Here is a 19,783-nt window from a genome sequence, read left to right on the forward strand (position 1 = left end):
TTTGTGATTACACTTTGAATTATACACGCATCTTTTTCGTGATTTAAATCTCAATCCACATCAACAAAGATTCCACCTAAAATTCGACTCATGGGATAAACTTAAAAAATTGAAACGTCATAATTTAATTAGCGAAGTTCAAACTTTATACGATAGATTATATTTTAACCAAACTTGTTGAATTAAATGATTATTTACCCTATAATTTTTCAGTTATACTGAAGTTGTTTATTTTTAGAGATTTTGGTCAATGGAAAACTGGTAGACTAGTATAGTGATAGATGGCATTTATAATTAAAAAAATAAGAATAGAGTAGATTATAAAAGTTGAACTTTTAATTTGGCATTGCTATGGCTGCTTATAGAGACTAGTTATATAGGCAGTAAATAACGAATTTTTCTTTTCTACTTGATAACCACAAATAATTGATTTTCACTCATTTTGATCCATCTCCTGAAATCTAGGATTAACAATCATTTCCTCATCACTCACCACACAATTTGCTACCATACATTGGCATTTGACTATTAATAATCTCAACTCAATTCTAGTATAAATCACACATCTATTTGATTACAACGAGTTTGATCGATTGAAAAAAATAAAGGATTTTGTGTGCTTCCCTCCTCACATGATATCAATTGTATTGTCTCGATCGATCGAGCTTATACGATGAAACGGGCATGGGTTGTGGTCGTGGTCGTGGTCGTGGTAGTGGGGCATATGATGGGTGTGGCGGAGGGCCTGGGCGTTAACTGGGGAAACCAGGCGGCCCAAAACCTACACCCTAGAAATATTGTACAAATGCTAAAGGATAACAATATTACTAAGGTTAAATTGTTTGATTCTGATGCTTGGGTTGTGAAACATTTTGCTGGGACAGGAATTGAAGTGATGCTTGGTATTCCTAACCTGCATTTGGCCTCTTTAGCTGATAGATATAAGCATGCTCAGGAATGGGTGAAGGCCAATCTCACTAGGCATCTCTATGAGGGTGGTGTTGATATCAAGTAAGTAGCTAGGAGAATGAGAATTGTAGATTAAGAAACACATTTACAATTTGCATTAATAATTGGAAAAATTGTTTTTTAAATCATAACTTTTGGTTGATTTCTTGTTCATCTCATAATTTATAAAAGTCTATAATTAAATCCTAACTTTTGTACATTTCTCAATTGTCCGATACTGTAATATGTTGTGATTTTTATACTTTTCTTCATTTATCATTACCATTATATAATAATCATCTAAAATCGGCCATATTATAATAATACTAAATTTATCCAAAAGTTAATAAACAATCATGATTTAATTAATAAATTTCATCCAAAATTTAATTGTATGAGACAGTTGCGAAATGTGCAATAGTAATGATTTAATAAGCTAATTTTATAAGTTATGAGATAGACCAGAAGTAAACCTGATTTAAATGATAATTTTTGCATAATAATTAAATTAAATTAAATTAACTGCAGGTACGTGGCGGTCGGAAACGAGCCATTCTTGAAAGCCTATAACGGGTCCAACTTGCAGACAACTTATCCAGCGCTTTGGAACATCCAAAAGGCGATAAACGAAGCCGGGCACGGCGACAAAATCAAGGCGACAATCCCCCAAAACGCCGACGTTTACGACTCTGGAACCAAAGGCCCGTCGGCCGGTGACTTCCGCCCTGACATCAGAGCCACGATGAAGCAGATTGTGCAGTTCCTACGCGACAACAATGCTCCTTTCGTCGTCAACATCTACCCTTTCCTCAGCCTATCTCTCAACCCCGATTTCCCGATCGAATTCGCCTTCTTCAGCGGCGGAGCGAAACCCGTGCAAGACGGCCAGATCACATACGACAACGTGCTGGACGCGAACCTGGACACCCTGGTGTGGTCACTGCGGAGAGCCAACTGCGGAAATGTCCCCATCATCGTCGGCGAGATCGGATGGCCCACCGACGGCGACAAATACGCCACGGTGGATTTGGCGAAGAAATTCTACGACGGATTTTTAAAGAAGATCTCAAAAAGTAAAGGGACGCCACTTTACAAAGAGGAAATCGAGTATTACCTTTTCGGGTTAACGGATGAGAACATGAAGAGCATTGCGCCCGGTGACTTCGAGCGCAATTGGGGCATTTACAGGTACGACGGGCAGCCTAAGTTCCCAATGGACTTCGCGGGAATCAGCAAGATGCCCGTTGGGGCGAAGAACGTCAAGTACTTGGAAAAGAAATGGTGCGTCTACGCCAGCAACGGTGAAACCCCGGACCAGATCGCCGCCAGCATGGAGTACGCCTGCACCCACGGAGACTGCACGGCGCTCAACTACGGGGGGCCTTGTAGTAAACTGGATAACTCGACCAAGATTTCCTACGCATACAACATGTTGTTTCAGATGATGTATCAAGATGTGGAAACGTGCGATTTTGGCGGGCTTGCGAAGATCGTCACGAGGAATGCTTCCGTTGGAAATTGCCTCTTCCCCATCGCGTTGGATACCGATTGGGCGTGGAGAGTCGGGACGGACGTGACCTTCAGTTTTGTGCTGGCCTGCTTCGTGTCGTTGTTGTTGTTGTGATCGGGAGAATTGTGTTGTGATGTTGAAACGAGGTGTGGAGTATGATATAAGATCATCATTCTATTTCTAATTGCATCGCGATCATGATTGCTAACTACTAAAAGTATACTTTACTATTTTAACATCAACTATAAGAAAGATGGATACATGCACTCTCAAGAAAGGGGCAATTGCTAATTCTTTTCTTTTCTCTCATTCTTTGTTTCTATGCTGATCTGGAGTTGCTTTGATATCAATTCTTTCCAATATGTAGTAGATTCATGATATTTTCCACCTTTGAGGGAAGTCATTTGGAGCACCAAATTGGGTAAGACAATAACATTCACTACCTTAACTTTGTTGGGGATTATGGCTCTGAAAATGGTCAAAAATAGCTCTGTTCAAAATCTATATAAATCAAAATTTACCATGAAAAAAACAGCTCAATCAACCAACCAACCAACCAACCACATTGTTGTGGCTTAGTAGTATATAAATATGAGAAAAAATTCCCTAGTCTAGGTATACCACATGGCAATATGACGTGGTATGCCCCACCAATATTATGTTGCCAAATGGAAATACACATGTCATGTACTTCCAGCTAGAAGCATAAACAATTTGGAAATAAAAATGCACTTTCATTTATTAAGGAAACTATCCCTAATGATATGCATTTTCTTTTAATGTGTATACTAAAAAAATGAATGGTATTATTATCGTATCGCACCAACAATTTACTGCTTTTCTTTTATATTGATATATATACATAAATTCAATTTATTTATTTAATGGATTTTTTTATTTGATGTATGCATAATTTAAAATTTGTTAGCATTGCACACAATAGATTTATTATTTTAAATAATGATAATGTGTATGTTAAAATATTAATTAAGATATATATATATATATATATATATATATATATATATAATGATATGATAATGTGTTATGTTAAAATAGTATTAATTAAGATTGCTAATAATATAAGATGATATGATGGATTTTATACAATAGACAAAATATTTAGTATAAAATTCAATATGAAATTTAAGAAAATAAAATACTACTTGTACTATTAATTACGGTATTCAAATTAAGGATTACAATCTTATTTCATACAATTAAAATGAGATTATTGTTTAACATCAACTATAAAATTAAGAAGATAAAACTCTAGTAGACATAATTATGTAGTCTATTATAATTACTTAACAATAAAAAACAAATACTATAAAATAACGAAGAGAAGACTAAAATATATATAAAGAAATAATCTATTAATTATAAACATAGCCAAAAACATATTTACTTGACTAAAAGTAAAAAAGATGGAGCTTGCGTATATACATTGTGTGTATATATGATTATATATACTTATATGAGAATTGTAAAAGTTTCCTTAAAACATCATATTATACCATTATAAGCATTTGGCCATGTATGCTATATATTTCCATTTGGCAAAATAATATTGGTGGGGCATACCACATCACATTGCCATGTGGTATACCTAGACTAGGGAATTTTTTCTCATATAAACATATGTTGTATATACCTCAAAAAAATGTTTTTATATTTCATTTATTATCTATTTATATATTCTTAAAATGTTAAAAAATTTAGATAAAGTATTCCGAGTAAAATGGAAAAAAAAGTGAAGAAGAACTTAAAATGTTGATTAATAATTTTTTAAATTGAGAACTTCATTTTTGATGAACAAATTTTTAAGTTCACTCGAAAACCTAAACCGCTCTTTTTCTTCTCTTCTTCTTCTCAAAAATTCTGCAGACGACAAATTTTCCGCAAATCAGGTGCACTACACATCTTCTTTCTCAATTCGAAAATACAGAAACAAAGTGAATTTAATTGTAATTTTCTGAAATTCAAAAGTAATTCAGCGTTTTGCGTTAACCCCCATAGTTTTCCAAAAAATAATTCATAGCCTGCAACCCTCCGTGCTATCGCGATTCAGTGAATTTCATCTTCTTGTGTTTATGTTTCAAATTTGATTGTAATTTTCTTAGTAATAAACTAAGTTCAGTGAATACTACATTCACAATTACAATCTCTCACGATTACAATTCCGGCCTTGTGTATATGATCCAGCCATAAGCTGGAAATTCGGATTAACTGCAAGATTAAAGTGTGCTAATTTAACGAAATGGCGAATAGCAAGTACGAATATGTGAAGTCATTTGAGGTGGATGATGAAATCATGCTGCCCAACACCATCATTGTCCGTGTTCATGCCCGTGATTTCTGCAGGTTAGGTTTGAAGCGTAGTTTGTAGACGAGTTTTCACAGTTCTTTAAGATGATGAGTCCTATCATGTAGGTTTTCTGAAGTGCATGAGTTTGAGAAACCAAATGATAAGAAAGCATTGGAGTTGATGAATGAGTGTGCCAATGCTGTTTTGGAGCAGTTTCCAGATGTTATATTCTCGTATGGTTTCAGTGATGAGTACAGGTGAGTAATAGCATATTTTACAAAAAAATCTCTTTCCGTTGTTTGGTCTAAGATACTTTTATATGGGCGTTTGCAGTTTCATATTCAAAAAGGAAACCAAGTTCTACCAGCGGCGTGGCAGGTGAATTCAAAAGAATTTTTACTTCTAAAAAATGGGATCATTATCTCTAAATAAAAGATGTGTCATTTACTTTGGCAGGCAGCAATATTCCATATTTCCATGTTTGTTGTGATATTACAAAAAATTCTGTATAAATTCATGCCTTCAATGGCCAAGTGGACTTTGATCTCCCTGAAAACTAAATTTCTAATTTAGAATATAAAAATTTTAAGTTTTATTTATTCTATGCAAATGAGATTGAAGCATAACCCATGATCATAATTGCTGACTAAAAGTATACTTTGCAGCAAGATACTCTCTCTTATTGTGTCTTTCTTTTCATCCACTTATGTTACTAAGTGGAGGGCTATTTTCCCTCAGAAAGATTTGAAATGTGCCCCTTCATTTCGGGCTCGAGTTATTTTCTGTGCATCTATGGAGGTTCTTCAAGCATATCTGTTATGGCGACAATATGAATGTAAGTTAATTTTACTTTTTACATTGGTGCAAATCTAAGTGATAAATTTCTAGTTCTTGTCATGCGAATGACATCTGTCATTGAACTATATACAATGCTCGGGTCTTGCTATGTAGAAAATTGAAATTTATTATCCTTTTGGCAGGTCACACAAATAATCAGTATAATACTTGTCTTTGGCAGCTGATTAAAAGTGGGAAGAGTAAAGAGGAAGCACAAGCCACATTGAGGGTAGACTTGAGATTGTTTGAATTTTGCTATTTTTCTATTTGTTTGTATTGTGTATTTTTCTGTTGAAAATGGTACATTGAAGTAGAAAAGCGATTTCAGGGGTCTCTTAAACAAGACAAAAATGAATTGCTTTACCAGTGTTTTAACATCAACTACAAGAAAGATATTCCGGAGATGTTTCGCCAAGGTACATGCACTCTCAAGACAGAGGTAGTTGCTAATTCATTTTCTTATCTCCCCCTTCCTCATTTCCATAGATCTATGCTGAACTGAAGCTGCTATGATGCCTAATATTATGGCTCTGTGCTTGTTGATTTTCAAATGAGCAAGAATGGCTCGATTTTTGTGTTTAACTAGAAGATGCGTGATTAATACAACTTAGACTGGTTAACTTTCTCTTTGTTGTGACTAGGTTGAAGATATTGTGAAGTACAAAGATGATGGCTTCCCTGTCAAAAGAACTAGGAGGAAAGTCTTAAGAGTTCACTCAGAAAATATTGCATCAAAAAGATTCTGGAAGGAAAAATCGTGTCTCTCGAAAGAAGAGCTGGACCAATTTTGTGATAATTTGAACAAAACTAGACCTGAATATGTCAAATCTTTCCAATACGAGAGCAGATTGATGTTGTCCACCTGGATCGTTGTTCGCATTGATGGCTGTCATTTCCACAGGTAATGACTACTTACTTCAAGTGGAGCTCCAAATTGGGTCAGACAATAGCACTCAGTGGCTCTACTTTGTTGGGATTATTGTAGGTTTTCCGACATTCATGAATTTGAGAAGCCAAATGATGCACAAGCTCTCAATCTAATGAATGCATGTGCTGTTGCTGTACTGGAAGAGTTTAGGGATGTTGTTTTTGCTTACGGTGTTAGTGATGAGTACAGGTCATTCATCAGTTTCTCATCATTGTTTTTATCAATGTGTGTATGTGTTTGACAAGTTATTTGGAACTTTCTCAGCTTTGTTTTGAAGAAAGACTCCCAGTTATATCAAAGATGTGCCAGGTATCTCTTCTACTCCTATTACGATCTTGTTGCCTCTGTTCAGATTTATCCTCCCCGTAGTTTAAAATACCTTCACTTCTGGTGCAGTGAGATAGTTTCTTCTGTTGTATCTTTCTTTTCTTCAACGTACACGATGAGATGGAATGAGTTTTTCCCGCAAAAAGAGATGAAACACCTACCATATTTTGATGGTCGTGCTGTTTGCTACCCATCCAGTGAGATCATTAAGGATTATCTTGCATGGAGACAAGTTGATTGTAAGCTTAGTTTATCAGTCCCTCAATCCTATTTCTGCTACGACTTCTGTAATTAAATGGAAGCTCCATTACTAATATATGTATAAAGAATCATAATGCCGTCTATGTATACCAAAAAGAAAAAAGATCTACCGTATAATCATTACTCGTTATTTGCAGGTCACATCAACAATCATTACAATACTTGCTTCTGGTTGCTCGTGAAATCCGGAAAGAGCAAGAGCGATGCACAAAGTGATTTGAAGGTAGTCAGTCCTTCGGATTCTTTAATCACTATATAGTTTAAAACGACCTTGTGATTGATAATTGATGATGATCCCGTGGATTATTCAATGCTGTTTAGAGGTTTCGACCATGTCCATTCTATTCTTCTCTATGTTTGTTCACTGACAACTGAAGTTTCAAACCTTTTCTTAGTTTAGAGATTGGTTCATATCCTCTCATGTCTTATTTCTAATTTGCAGGGGACTCAAACTCCGGAGAAAAATGAAATTCTTGATAGACTCACTGGAATCCTCAACTATTACAGCACATTACCACCGATGTTCTGCCTGGGATCGTCTGTTTTCTGGGACAAAGTGAAGACTCTCTCTGCTTCAGAAAACTTCATTTGATCACTAATTATCTGTAGCATCAAGGCTAACTTGGAGCCTGTGTTTATGTAGGAGACGAAGATGGTGGACAACGAAGAAGGTGGTGCTACTGGCAAGTCGCGCAGGATACTTGTTGTAGGACATTGCAACATAATCGAGACAGGCTTCTGGGAAGCGCACCCTCAGATACTAGACGAGAAGGTGGATCGTTTTAAATCGGTTCAAATGGCCAACGGCAAGAATGATCTGCCATGAAACTTCCTCGGTGGCAAATTTTGAAATTTCACTGCTTAATATATGCATGATTAGAGTTGATTCATTTCTGCTTTCGGAAAAATCAGTTAGTATACATGTTTGTTTTTGGCACACTCATCATAATTTAATCTGTTACTAAACTTGATGGAAGTTTATTTTTTTTTGCCTCGTTATCAATGTTACTAGTGAGTAGATTAATTTTCTAGTTAACATACTTCATAATTTGTCTCTTGATTTGTCAAAATAAAAACTAGTACTAAATTTTAAAGACATAGGGAGGCCACAACTTCAATATGGACGACATGATAATTGATGGTCCACTTCATTTTACTTGTCATCGGAAAAAATAGATTGGACTATAATTGAAAATGTAAATTGTACACAAAGTTGGTGTATTTTTTTTTATCACGTTCAAAATTTATGTAGTACGACTACTATTTTTTTACAATATCATAAGTCCGGTGGAACCGGGGTAAGATGACATAGACATCCCGAAAAATTTAATCATGCTAAAAATCTGAATTGACCAAAAGTAAGGGTATTTTATTGGCTATTTACCCAATTTGCAATTGCTGTTGTGTGAAGAGAATAGTAGTCTAAAGTACTCTAATTAGAATTAGGTTATGAAATTTCAAACTCAAGATATGAAGAAAACAATTCAACAATAATAATACATGAACTTTTGATTTATTACTATGATTTTATCACGATGTGGAGTGAGGTTTGCTTCGTTGATGCATCGACAAACTGTTAGTATACCTTGAATCTGTTCAGATTATGTTTCCTAATAAGGGTAGGATCTCATGTGTGACTATTTATATGTGAGTAGGACACACAATTCTGTGATCCGAGATCCGATCCGAAATCTGTAGTCATAATCTGAAAACACTCTGAATAAAATCTGATCTCCGTTTCTTGCACGTGGACGTAGCCAACAACGTTGGTGAACCACGTAAATCCGTGTCTTCTTTACGTTTCTGTTTGTCTTGATTACACAATTGCTCTATTCTGTCACAACACGAACAATATTAACATGTTCCAAGCTAAACAGTATTGTTTGCCAGACAATGATTCCATGTAGGCAAATCTCAGAATGAGAATTTTATTTTCATTTTATTCACCCTTAATGTAGTGTATATTTATTGAATTTTGATATTCAGTTCTCTAAATGGATTAATACATTTTTGGATTATTATCAATGTCATCACCTAATGGTTTAGTGTTTAAGAAACATAGACGAGGTGAGTTGGATTGCCAAACTCTTAAATATGCTTCCTAGGTTTCCGGGTTAGATTCTAAAATTAATTCAATTCATAATAAAATCTTTACAAAAAGATAAATTTATATATGTCCTGTCTTATAGTTTTGTATAATGAACGAAATCAATGATCGAGATCTCAACAACGTTTTTTAATCTATTTAATTACTAGGGTTGCATTTCTATCAATATCATGTAATATGATGCGTTATGGTGACACTATAGTTAAAATGATAACTTGACAACTTTAGCAAGTGATCTGTGATACATAAGCAAGCAATCTGCGGTGCATAGACATACAATTCGTCATATGGTTCCAGGCAATCTGTGATGAAATCAGAACACTATGGTGACACCATAGTTAAAATGACAACTTATGCAAGCAATGTGCAATACATAAACAAGCAACTCGACATATTGTTCCAAGCAATTTGTGATACGAAGTCAGAGATAATCAAGCAATCCGCGATTCATATGCAATCCGCGATTCATATGCAAGCCTGCCACGTGACAGGCTAAAGTTGAATCTGTTCCTAAATCTAAGAGTCCTCATTAGTGGTAGATTGTCATTTTAATTTGGATAGTCATTTTAGTACAATTCTACATACTATATACTTCCCCCGTCCCCCAAATATTGTCCCACTTTGACCCGGCACGGGTTTTAAGAAATATAATGAAAAATGAGTTGAAAAAGTTAATGGAATGTAGGTCCCACTTTTATATATTAGTTTTATAATAAAATGTGAGTAGAAATGAGTTAGTGAAATATGAGGTCCACTACCAAAAACAGTAAAAAGTGAAATGAGACAATTTTTGTGGAACAGATGGAAATGGAAAAATGAGACAAACTTTCAGGGACGGATGGAGTATTGTGTATAGACTTTTAAAGCATTTAGATTTAAGTTATTTATTCATATTCTTGGGAATACAAAGCACTTTGTAGCACCTTAAATTTGAAAGTTTACTATTCAAATTATAAAATCTCCGAATTAGTATAACTCAGTAAATTATTGGACATTAAAAAATAATAATAAATGTAAAGACTATATATGATTAAAATAATACTGTGTGTAAATATAATGTTGCCATTTACAAACTAATTGCCAATTGATAAAATAAAAAGAATGTACAAATGACATGATTGTGTTTATTTTTTTCTCACACACTGTGAAACAAATAACTATCCCATCGGCATAAATAAATGACACGCTGAACTTAGGCTCATGGCTATTAATCTAAAAAATTGGCTCATAACTTTAATAGTCATTCTAAGCAATAAGCCATGGGAAAGAAACAACTCAATCAACCAACCATAACTCTTGCTTCAAAAAGATTGAAGTACAACTTGAGTAATTCCTTGTAGAAACTTTCAAGATTCTGCCTGCCTACTTTTTTTACCTAGAAAAATCAAATATACATATAAAGGGAATTAATAATGTCCCCCTACACCATCAATCTTTGCTCACTTTAACAAATTAATCCTAAACAAGTTTTTAGTTGATGAAAAAGCTCCTACTAAAGCTTGGTCCATCTCCTGCAGATAGACCAGACCAGACCAGAGCACAATCTGGGCGACGACACTCACTAAGAGAGCTATGCACGACATCCCCTATGCTCCATTCCGATCCAAAGCTTAAGAGCATCTGAACTGCACAATCCATCTCCCTCAACAAATCAAGAGCTTCGGAAACATCCAGTAGTCTGGACAAGGACCCAAGTATGCAGTTATAGAAGAAGTGTGTGGGGTGATGAGTTGATTCACATAAATATATCAAACATGATATAACGTCATACCACATAGACACCTTTAAATCCTTCTTTGGCAACATTCATCCGGACACCGTTAGGGGCAGAAGTAAATTGGCATGTCCGCATTTGTTGTTTAACAACCTGAAGCATCAACAAGACTAGGCATGATAACAGCAATAACAATAAATATATAAGGACAATTATTAAACAGGCTGATTAAGTAAAACATCCACAAATATTTTCCTTAAAGAAGAAAGAAAAAGGATACAAATAATTAAAAAGAACAATTTTTCTTATGTTAAACATTTACCGGTGCGGACATGAATGCAAAAACTGGCCATGTTTGCAAGGGCACCAGCAGCCAATAAAAGAAGTGACGCATTCAAATATTTTCAAACGTGTGTTTTGGGTTGACTGTGTTGGAATGATAGACAAAGGAAACTTACATGTAATCACATACCTATAAGCTATGCAAATGTATAACAAGGAGTAATAAGCTAATGTGGTGCAGCTTACCAGATGGCAACATCACTGAGGTTCACTAGAAAGGTCCTCAAAAGCTTTTGCTTGGCACTTGACAGGCTCATAAACACCAACAAACACAGCAGATGCATTGTCCGAAATCTTTGGGATGTCCACAAAAAATAGTAACATGTGTTTCCATAAACCAAGGGTTGTCGCAAATAGGAAATGGCTGAATATAATCAACGAGTACAAGCATGAACCATAGTTCAAGTAGAGAGGTCCTCCAAAAGAAGAAGCTACATATTCACACTGATTCTGCTGGTTGTTTTATAGGCAGCCTCTGATGCATATATTCTAAATTGAGAAGATCAGAACTATAGATCCCAACCGTACCAAATTGTAGTCGCAAAAGTCAAAAGGATTTTCTTCTCACGCATTAACTGATGCAAAGAACCTTCCAGGTTCCAACCAAAGGTTTTGTATTTTCTTGTTAAAATAACCCCGAAAAACAAAATTTGCAATTCAATTAGGATCCAGAGAATACTAAATTAAAACAGTGTTAACACTAAAATGAAAACTAAACAAATTTTCAATTATAGTTTATTGCCAATCGCGTTTGGAAAGTGCAATTGGAAAGCATCCATCATATAATTTACATTTTCATCACAAAATCACATCTACAATCATCATTGCATGAAGCAATCATAGAAATAATTTCTGTAACTTGTTGCTTCACTAAAATCACCAATTACAAATAGATGAATACAAAACAACAAGAAACAAATTATTACTAATTCACAAACTCAGTTGGAAGGCATCCATCATAAAACTCAAATTGTCATCACAAAACACCTCTACAATCGTTGCTGCATGAAACAACCCTTAAAATCAATTCTCTACCTTGTTACTTCACTAAACACATCCATCAGAAAAAGGTAAGTATGAAACATCAACAACCATATGATAAATTCAAAAACTTGGTTCGATTTCAAACCACACATACTAGCAAATGATGGCACAAAAAGAACATGTGGAGAGCAGAATACTTGGTTTCAGCAAATAATAGATGAAATTGATGCAAATTACCTAATGATAATGCAGGAGAGCTCTTTGCATCAACAGCTAATGTAAACGGAGCGGTTGCAGCCATCAGCACCTAAAACTCGATGCTTATAAAAAGCAAACATCACAAGTAACTCAACTTTCTTCAAAATATAAACATTTTTTAACACCCTAAAATTGGACTTAGATGGAATTTACCGTTCCAATTAGAAAATCAGGGAGTGGGGATTGAACAATAAATAATTCAACATTAAAAAAAATAATAATTGCAAAGGATGAATAATAAAGTTTATATGACTAAAACACTATAGAAATTAAGTATTGGGACTTGTAGATAAATTAATATGAAATGGATATAAAAAATTATTAAATTAGTACTAGAACATAGTAGTATGTTTTACTACAAGGGTAAATTAGCAATTGCAAAAGAAAATGTGTATTAATATAATGTTGCCATTTGACAAATCAATTGACCAATTAATAAAATAAGAATGTATGCATGCATTATTATTACGCAAACTATGCTGAGATTCATATTATTCCGTACGACATAGTAATATTATGCATTTCCTTTTTTCCTTTTTTTAAAATCTATTCAATTGCTCACACTTCTTAAATGAATATCCCAGTTACCACAAATAAATGACATGTGTAACTTAGGCTCATGGCTATTAATCTCCAAAACGGTAACCAATGACATAAATAGCTCCATTTCCAATAACTTTCATAGTCATTCAAAGCAATCAACCATGGGAAAGAAACAGCTCAATCAACCAACCCATAACTGTTGCTTCATAAAGAGTGAAGAACATCTACAGCCATTCTCTGTATAAACTGCAGTAACCTTCAAGATTCTGTCTGCCTATTTCTTTTTGGTGGGTGAGAATACCTGCAGTAACATAAATTAGTAAAATCAACAATATATATATATATAAATGGAATTAATAAGGTTCCTCTGCACCGTCGATCTCTTATTGTGTGCTCACTTTAACAAACGAATCCTAAAATTTACCTTTGAGGAACCAAGCTTGGACATCTTGTCCAGTACTTTATGAGCCATGGCCAAGTTTGATTCTGATGAAAAAGCTTCTACTAAAGCTTGGTAAACATATGGATCAGGTAACATATCCTTATTCTCCATCTCCTGCAGATAGACCAGAGCACAATCTGGTCGATGACACTTGCAAAGCCCATGAATGAGAGCCATGTAAGAAATTCTATTAGGGCGACATCCCTTATGCTCCATTTCGATCCAAAGATTAAGAGCGTCTTCCAGTTTTCCAGAACTGCACAATCCATCTACTAGAGTTGTATAGGTAATGATATTTGGTTCCACTTCCTGTTCTATCATCATCGAAAAACACAAAACAGCCTGATCAGCATTTCCCTCTTTGCACCAGCCATCAATTAACAAGTTGTATGTAACTACTGATGGGACAAGTCCCTTGTCAAATATCTCTTTCAGAATATCTTCAGCTTCATTCATCCTTTTAGCCTTACAAAGCCCCTTGATGATAGTGTTATGGGCCACTACATCAGGACAATAACCTTGTCCACAAATCTCTCTAAATAGCTCCATACCACGGTCTAGTTCATTGCCATTCAGATAGCCATCAATGATTGCAGAATAAGCAATCATATCAGGGAGGAATCCTTCTTTGCTCATGTCTGTAAGGAAGCTATATGCTTCATCTGCCTTTCCATGTTCACATAGCTTCTTAACAAGCAACGTATAGTTTTTAATCCACGGCTCATGCCCACAAGAACGCATCTCCCTCAACAAATCAATAGCTCCGACAACATCCAGTTGTCTACACAAGGATCCAAGTATGCAGTTATAGGTGAAGTGCGTAGGGTGGATTTCTGTCTCCATCTTATTGAGGAGATTAAAGCATTCATTCAACTTATCGGCACTGCTCAAACACTGAATCAAATTATTGAAAAGTAGAACACTACGAGTGCAACCATATCGATCCATAGAATGGAACAAGTCTAGAGCCATATCTAGTTTACCAGCATTGCATAAGCCACCAATGACAATTTCAAAACAAGTTGAATCAAGCTTTACCTTTGTTAAAGATATCACACCTCCCTGACTGTTTTCATTCAGACCAGAACCTATACTTGCCTTCAGCAGACAGTAAGCTTTATCATCATATCCACCGTTAATGAGATCTTTCAAAATAGAACTAAACAACGAAAGCCTTCTCCCCGCATCCAAATCCATCAAAGCATCTTCAAGCAATTGAATCATGTCTCTCTCATCCAGTATACATGACAAAAGCTGGTAAATTATTTGCACATCAGGAGGAATTCCTGACACCCGCATGTACTTGTACAACATTAGGGCTTTCTCTATCTCCTTATTCTTACATAAACCTCTAATTAGTACATAATAAATGGAAACATCGAGAAAATATCCATGTTTCTTCATTTTATCATACAGTTGTATAGCTTTATCCACTCTATCCTCCCTCACAAAGCCATGGATTAAAATGCATAATGTTTTCTCATTCAAACTAATTTTAAGATTCCTTTCAGCCCACTCAATCAACTCAAACGCCATGTCAACTTCCCCGCACTTACTGTAAGACAGAACTAAAATAGCCACTATATGCTGATCAACCAATCCCTTTTTAGTCAAATCATTGAAAACCAGAATTGCCTTATCGAACTGGTTGGCATTGCAATAGCATTGTAAAGCCGGTGTCAATGCATGCTTATCGATGGGCCAACCCAATTCTCTCATCTCATTCAACCTATGCTCCAATAGACCGACATCACCACTTTTCGCAATAACCTCCAACAAACAATTATAGCTATAGCCATTCAAAGTACAAAGTGCAGACATTTTCATATGATCAAACAACGAATTAGCTTCTTCAACTAAACCCTGACTACCTAGACACCTGAGAAAATATCCAAAAGCCCCTGGTGACCAATAACACGGTGTTTTAGTTAAAGCTAAAGCAAGCTCCCTCAGTGGGGCATTTTGTCGAGCAGTTGATAGGATTTCAGCTATGGCATTGTACACATAGCAGTTGTGCGTGTAACCACGTTGATTGGAAGCCCATTGGAAGAATAGCTGAGCCGATCTCCAGTTCCTCAATGACTTTAAGACGGTTTCAACCAGTTGGGAAGTGAGCTTTGAGCTCAATTCTTGAAGCTCAGGGGATTCCAAGCAGAAGGGTCTTTTTGTGAAAGTGGAGATGAGGGAATCTTCAACTGTATTTGTTTTCATGTTGCTGCTGCAGAAGTATTTGTTCTGAAACAGGTGAGTGATAGGATTTGTGTTAGAATAGAGTGTTGAGACTATGGAATTGAATAGACGAAGTGTGCAAAACATGGCTATTTTAATTGAATTGGGATTTTCCTGTGCTAACTGCTCTTGTAAACTACTCTCACTATTGAAGTTACATTAAACATGGCGCCAATTCAGTAGGGATATCATATTTTGGCATCCGATTTATCTGCACCTATTATCAACATTACTAAATAGTGAGAAATAGGAGCCGCTATCTTGATGGGTTATGTTGAAGTTTTGATTAATCCATCCAATTTTATACTGATATGCACTTAAACGTTGAAATATGTTGTTTAATGTATTAATATGTTAAACTCTCTTTAAAATCACAGACAAAGCTGAGAACTCGTAAAATGCAAAATAGTGCAAATTTATAATTTTTGGATGAAAATACCCACAACTTTTTTACCCAAGCCAAATTCCTGTTGACTCAAAAATCCTAGTATTTCAAATATGGAAACTCTCACGCTCCCAAATACCAACTCTCTCTCTAATCTCTGTGTGTGTTAATGAATGTGTGCGCGCGTTTAAATGTCCCGGATCTTTCTCCACTCCCCCACTCTTCCTCTTCCTACAACACATATTTATAGGCTCCACATTTTGATTTAGCCGACTTACTTTTGCAGCTAATCTAATGTTGTTAGTTCTAGAATTCTAAGGTTGGAGTTCTCAATATAATTCTAGAAATATAAATTAAGCACCAGCGCTACTAAAATGAAATAAGAACTGTTTGTTGGTGTTTTATAGTATTTCTCATAATAATAGATTCCATGCTTTTGATATATACTTGACTTTGTGATTGATTTAATATATGTGCATATATTATAATAATAGGCATGAGTTGATTCATAAAAAAAATCATAAATATGATAAAACGCCATACCTTACAGAGACCTTTAAAGCCCTCTTTGGCAAAAATTGTTTGGACAACATTAGGGGCAGAAGTAAATTGACCCGTACGCATTCGTTGCTTAACAACCTGAAGCATCAAGACTAGGTATAACAACAGCAATAACATTAAATATACAAGGACAAAAAACAAGTTGATTAAGTAAAAGATCCACAAAAACATTCCTAAAAGAAGAAAGAGAAGGAAAAAATAATAAAAAGAAGAGTTTTTTGGTTAAACATTTACCTCAGTGGGTACACGAATGAAAGAACCAGCCATGCCTGCAAGGCATCAGCAGTCAATGACAAGAAGTGACTCGCATTAAGATATTGATATGGCAAGTTTGTTTTGGGTTAAGAGTTTTGAACGTTAGACAAAGGAAACTGACATGTAATCATATACCTATTGGCTATGCTAATGTATAACAAGTAATACGCTACTACAGTGCAGCTTACCAGATGGCAACAGCACTGAGGTTCACTGGAAAGGTCCTCAAAAGCTTTTGCTTGGCAGGCTCATAAACACCAACAAACACAGCAGATGCACTGTCCAAAAATCTTTGAATCATTCCACAATTTGCACAAATGCAGCACATGCTTTTTTAATATTTGCCAGAATGTAAACGTGTAGCATACTATAAAAAAAATACCAAATAGCATGAATTATAATGTGTGAACTCAACAAACTTATTCCTGTATTGCACAACTTTACATTCTCTAATTATTAAACCAAAAGATTTAGATAAGTCCTTACGGTAAGACCCCAGCAAGGCCAGAATATAAACCTTTGAGAATTATTTGACCTCCACCTCATGCAGTCTGAAAAGCAATTAAATTACTTAAAGCCAATAAAAGGTAATTATATAGGAAACTTTTTCAGAAGCATGAGCCTGAGTTTATTTAACGAAATTCTCGTCAACTTGGTCTTCACATTTTATTTAGCATAACATAAGGCACATGTTGTGAGTCAAAATGATAAATCTTAACAAAAATAAGTAACAAACAGCTTCAGTTGAAATGCAAGCCTTAGATTATTTTATAGCATTACGCATTAACAACCATCTTTCCTTTTTCCTCCAAAATATGACAATACTCTTTGCAACCACCAGGATCTGACTTAGCATAATCAAGAGAAATCTATGAAATAAGAATTGTTTACAATAATCTAGCAGGTTTAGCTAACAGACCAAAACAATCTAATATCTTCGTTTATGAAAATAGTGCCACTGAGAGATGACCTGCAACTGTGTCTTTATTGTATCGATCAACAGGATATAAATCTGTTTCAACTAAAACACCAGCTGCCCCACCAGCTATAAAACCCTCCGCAAAAAGTATCTACAAAGTCAATACAGTGACTTAGACAGAATTCCAGTGTAATGTGTAAATGTGTTTAAGATGCCCATGATTTGAAAGCATGAATGCTAATATACAAAATGTGTTCTCCATGAACCAAGGATCCTCTCATATAGGAAAATGGATGAATATAAGCAACGAGTACAAGAATGAGTAATAATTAAAGCAGATTGTTCCTCCAAAGGAAGAAGCTACACATTCACACTGCTCACTACTGGTTGTTCTATTGGCAGCCTCTGATGCATATCTTCAAAAATTGAGATTTCAGAATTAGATTTCAACCGTAACAGAATCAAATGGCTTTTCTTCTCGCGCAATAACTGATGCAAATAACTTTTTTAAGTTCCAACTGAAGGTTTTAGATAACTTCGCAGAGCAAATTAGCAGAGGAATACTAAATTAAAGCTCTGATAACACTAATTAAATGGCTATAAGAGCTGAAACAGCTGATCAAATAACAATTTTCCCAATCAATCAAAATTTTAATTCAATAAAACTAGTAAAAACATCTTTTTATGAAACTAGTTCTCCATGAACCAAGGATCCTCTCATATAGGAAAATGGATGAATATAAGCAACGAGTACAAGAATGAGTAATAATTAAAGCAGATTGTTCCACCAAAGGAAGAAGCTACACATTCACACTGCTCACTACTGGTTGTTCTATTGGCAGCCTCTGATGCATATCTTCAAAAATTGAGATTTCAGAATTAGATTTCAACCGTAACAGAATCAAATGGCTTTTCTTCTCGCGCAATAACTGATGCAAATAACTTTTTTAAGTTCCAACTGAAGGTGTTAGATAACTTCGCAGAGCAAATTAGCAGAGGAATACTAAATTAAAGCTCTGATAACACTAATTAAATGGCTATAAGAGCTGAAACAGCTGATCAAATAACAAATTTCCCAATCAATCAAAATTTTAATTCAATAAAACTAGTAAAAACATCTTTTTATGGAATTGAATTTATCTACTTGGAGTGTGAAGTATGACGTCATACCAAGGCGCGGACTTGAGAGGGCTGACGCTACCCTCGAGAAGCAGCGGCGGCTGGGGAAGAACCCGGCGGAGGCGGCGCCGTGCAGTTGCTTAGACCAGTCATCGTCGCGCCGGTGTGGAAATGAAACGATTTTTTCCGAATTTTAATTACTCTTTGAATATCATACGTACTACTAATATTCTAGTAATAAATTAAATAATGGAAGGGATCACCTACTAATACACATCTTTAACTCACTTAAAATAAGAAAATGATAAAATAGAAGTATTACATAATCAGAATATGAAAAACAAAATATGCATAATAAAAATTCTATAAAAGAAAAAAATGCATATCTAAAAATCTTTACAGATTGAAGATTAAATAATTGAAAACCGAAATCGTTCAGAACCTTGGAAAACATCTCACATTATTTGTGCGCTTATAATACTTTATACTCGTGTATGAGTGCAAGGCTTTCTACAACACATTATACATGACGTCTGACAATGAAGCGCGGCTCAATTGGTAAGACACCTCCACTCTAATTTATAAAAAAACGTTATATATGACGCCTCTATTCACATCCTGAATTCCCAATGGATCCGGAGTCGTTGCACTGCCCGAGCCGACAATTCTTCTCTTGCCTATGCTCTTCGTCGTCTTCGTGCCAATTGGACATCGCCTCATCTCTTGGTTCACCCTCTTGTTCGCACCCACAGATGTGGACCCCAAGCTGCCCTTGTCTAATATTGTTCGCTGTAGTGTGCTTTGTG

At 35.3% G+C, this 19,783-nt stretch overlaps 3 protein-coding genes across 9 annotated transcripts; 2 read left to right on the top strand and 1 right to left on the bottom strand.

The window, feature by feature from the left end:
* The first annotated feature begins 579 nt into the window (after positions 1-579).
* On the top strand, positions 580-2,642 carry LOC121771149 (glucan endo-1,3-beta-glucosidase 8-like). Its single transcript, XM_042167935.1, has 2 exons — positions 580-1,011; positions 1,477-2,642. Exons 1-2 carry the CDS (start codon positions 674-676, stop codon positions 2,570-2,572), a joined length of 1,434 nt encoding a protein of 477 aa, XP_042023869.1. The 5' UTR covers positions 580-673; the 3' UTR covers positions 2,573-2,642.
* Positions 2,643-4,274: 1,632 nt separating this feature from the next.
* On the top strand, positions 4,275-8,115 carry LOC121770937 (tRNA(His) guanylyltransferase 2-like). The gene is made up of 14 exons (XM_042167713.1): positions 4,275-4,368; positions 4,664-4,822; positions 4,892-5,023; positions 5,100-5,144; positions 5,432-5,601; positions 5,747-5,832; positions 5,932-6,042; positions 6,245-6,504; positions 6,589-6,720; positions 6,796-6,840; positions 6,928-7,097; positions 7,257-7,342; positions 7,562-7,675; positions 7,763-8,115. Exons 2-14 carry the CDS (start codon positions 4,719-4,721, stop codon positions 7,943-7,945), a joined length of 1,638 nt encoding a protein of 545 aa, XP_042023647.1. The 5' UTR covers positions 4,275-4,368; positions 4,664-4,718; the 3' UTR covers positions 7,946-8,115.
* Positions 8,116-10,501: 2,386 nt separating this feature from the next.
* LOC121770731 (putative pentatricopeptide repeat-containing protein At5g08310, mitochondrial) lies at positions 10,502-19,198 on the bottom strand. Of its 7 annotated transcripts, none has more exons than XM_042167492.1 (10): positions 19,029-19,198; positions 17,910-18,009; positions 17,128-17,217; positions 16,919-16,953; positions 16,667-16,762; positions 13,492-15,744; positions 12,504-13,368; positions 11,469-11,903; positions 10,998-11,093; positions 10,502-10,904 (listed from the first exon to the last, which is right to left on the bottom strand). In XM_042167492.1, exons 4-7 carry the CDS (start codon positions 16,949-16,951, stop codon positions 13,342-13,344), a joined length of 2,409 nt encoding a protein of 802 aa, XP_042023426.1. In that variant the 5' UTR covers positions 16,952-16,953; positions 17,128-17,217; positions 17,910-18,009; positions 19,029-19,198; the 3' UTR covers positions 10,502-10,904; positions 10,998-11,093; positions 11,469-11,903; positions 12,504-13,341. The 7 variants fall into 7 exon arrangements, with proteins under 7 accessions (XP_042023426.1, XP_042023425.1, XP_042023431.1 ...); XM_042167491.1 differs by adding an exon at positions 17,426-17,490 and having other exon boundaries at positions 11,469-13,368; XM_042167497.1 differs by adding an exon at positions 17,426-17,490 and having other exon boundaries at positions 11,469-13,368; positions 16,667-16,776.
* Positions 19,199-19,783: the final 585 nt, after the last annotated feature.

The sequence above is a fragment of the Salvia splendens genome, chromosome 16 (assembly GCF_004379255.2).
Source record: "Salvia splendens isolate huo1 chromosome 16, SspV2, whole genome shotgun sequence".
In the NCBI taxonomy this organism is placed as follows: Eukaryota; Viridiplantae; Streptophyta; class Magnoliopsida; order Lamiales; family Lamiaceae; genus Salvia; species Salvia splendens.

What these genes read in the sequence shown, in the direction of transcription:
- LOC121770937 (XM_042167713.1), top strand. Translation starts at nt 4,719, where the DNA reads ATGGCGAATAGCAAGTACGAATATGTGAAGTCATTTGAGGTGGATGAT. An exon ending in CATGCCCGTGATTTCTGCAG is followed by an intron (nt 4,823 to 4,891) that starts GTTAGGTTTGAA and finishes CCTATCATGTAG; the next exon opens with GTTTTCTGAAGTGCATGAGT. An exon ending in GGTGTTAGTGATGAGTACAG is followed by an intron (nt 6,721 to 6,795) that starts GTCATTCATCAG and finishes GAACTTTCTCAG; the next exon opens with CTTTGTTTTGAAGAAAGACT.
- LOC121771149 (XM_042167935.1), top strand. Translation starts at nt 674, where the DNA reads ATGAAACGGGCATGGGTTGTGGTCGTGGTCGTGGTCGTGGTAGTGGGG. An exon ending in GAGGGTGGTGTTGATATCAA is followed by an intron (nt 1,012 to 1,476) that starts GTAAGTAGCTAG and finishes AATTAACTGCAG; the next exon opens with GTACGTGGCGGTCGGAAACG.
- LOC121770731 (XM_042167494.1), bottom strand. Translation starts at nt 16,951, where the DNA reads ATGGCTGGTTCTTTCATTCGTGTACCCACTGAG. An exon ending in GCTTTAAAGGTCTCTGTAAG is followed by an intron (nt 15,745 to 16,666) that starts GTATGGCGTTTT and finishes CACCTGTTTCAG; the next exon opens with AACAAATACTTCTGCAGCAG. An exon ending in CCAAGCTTGGTTCCTCAAAG is followed by an intron (nt 13,369 to 13,491) that starts GTAAATTTTAGG and finishes ATGTTACTGCAG; the next exon opens with GTATTCTCACCCACCAAAAA.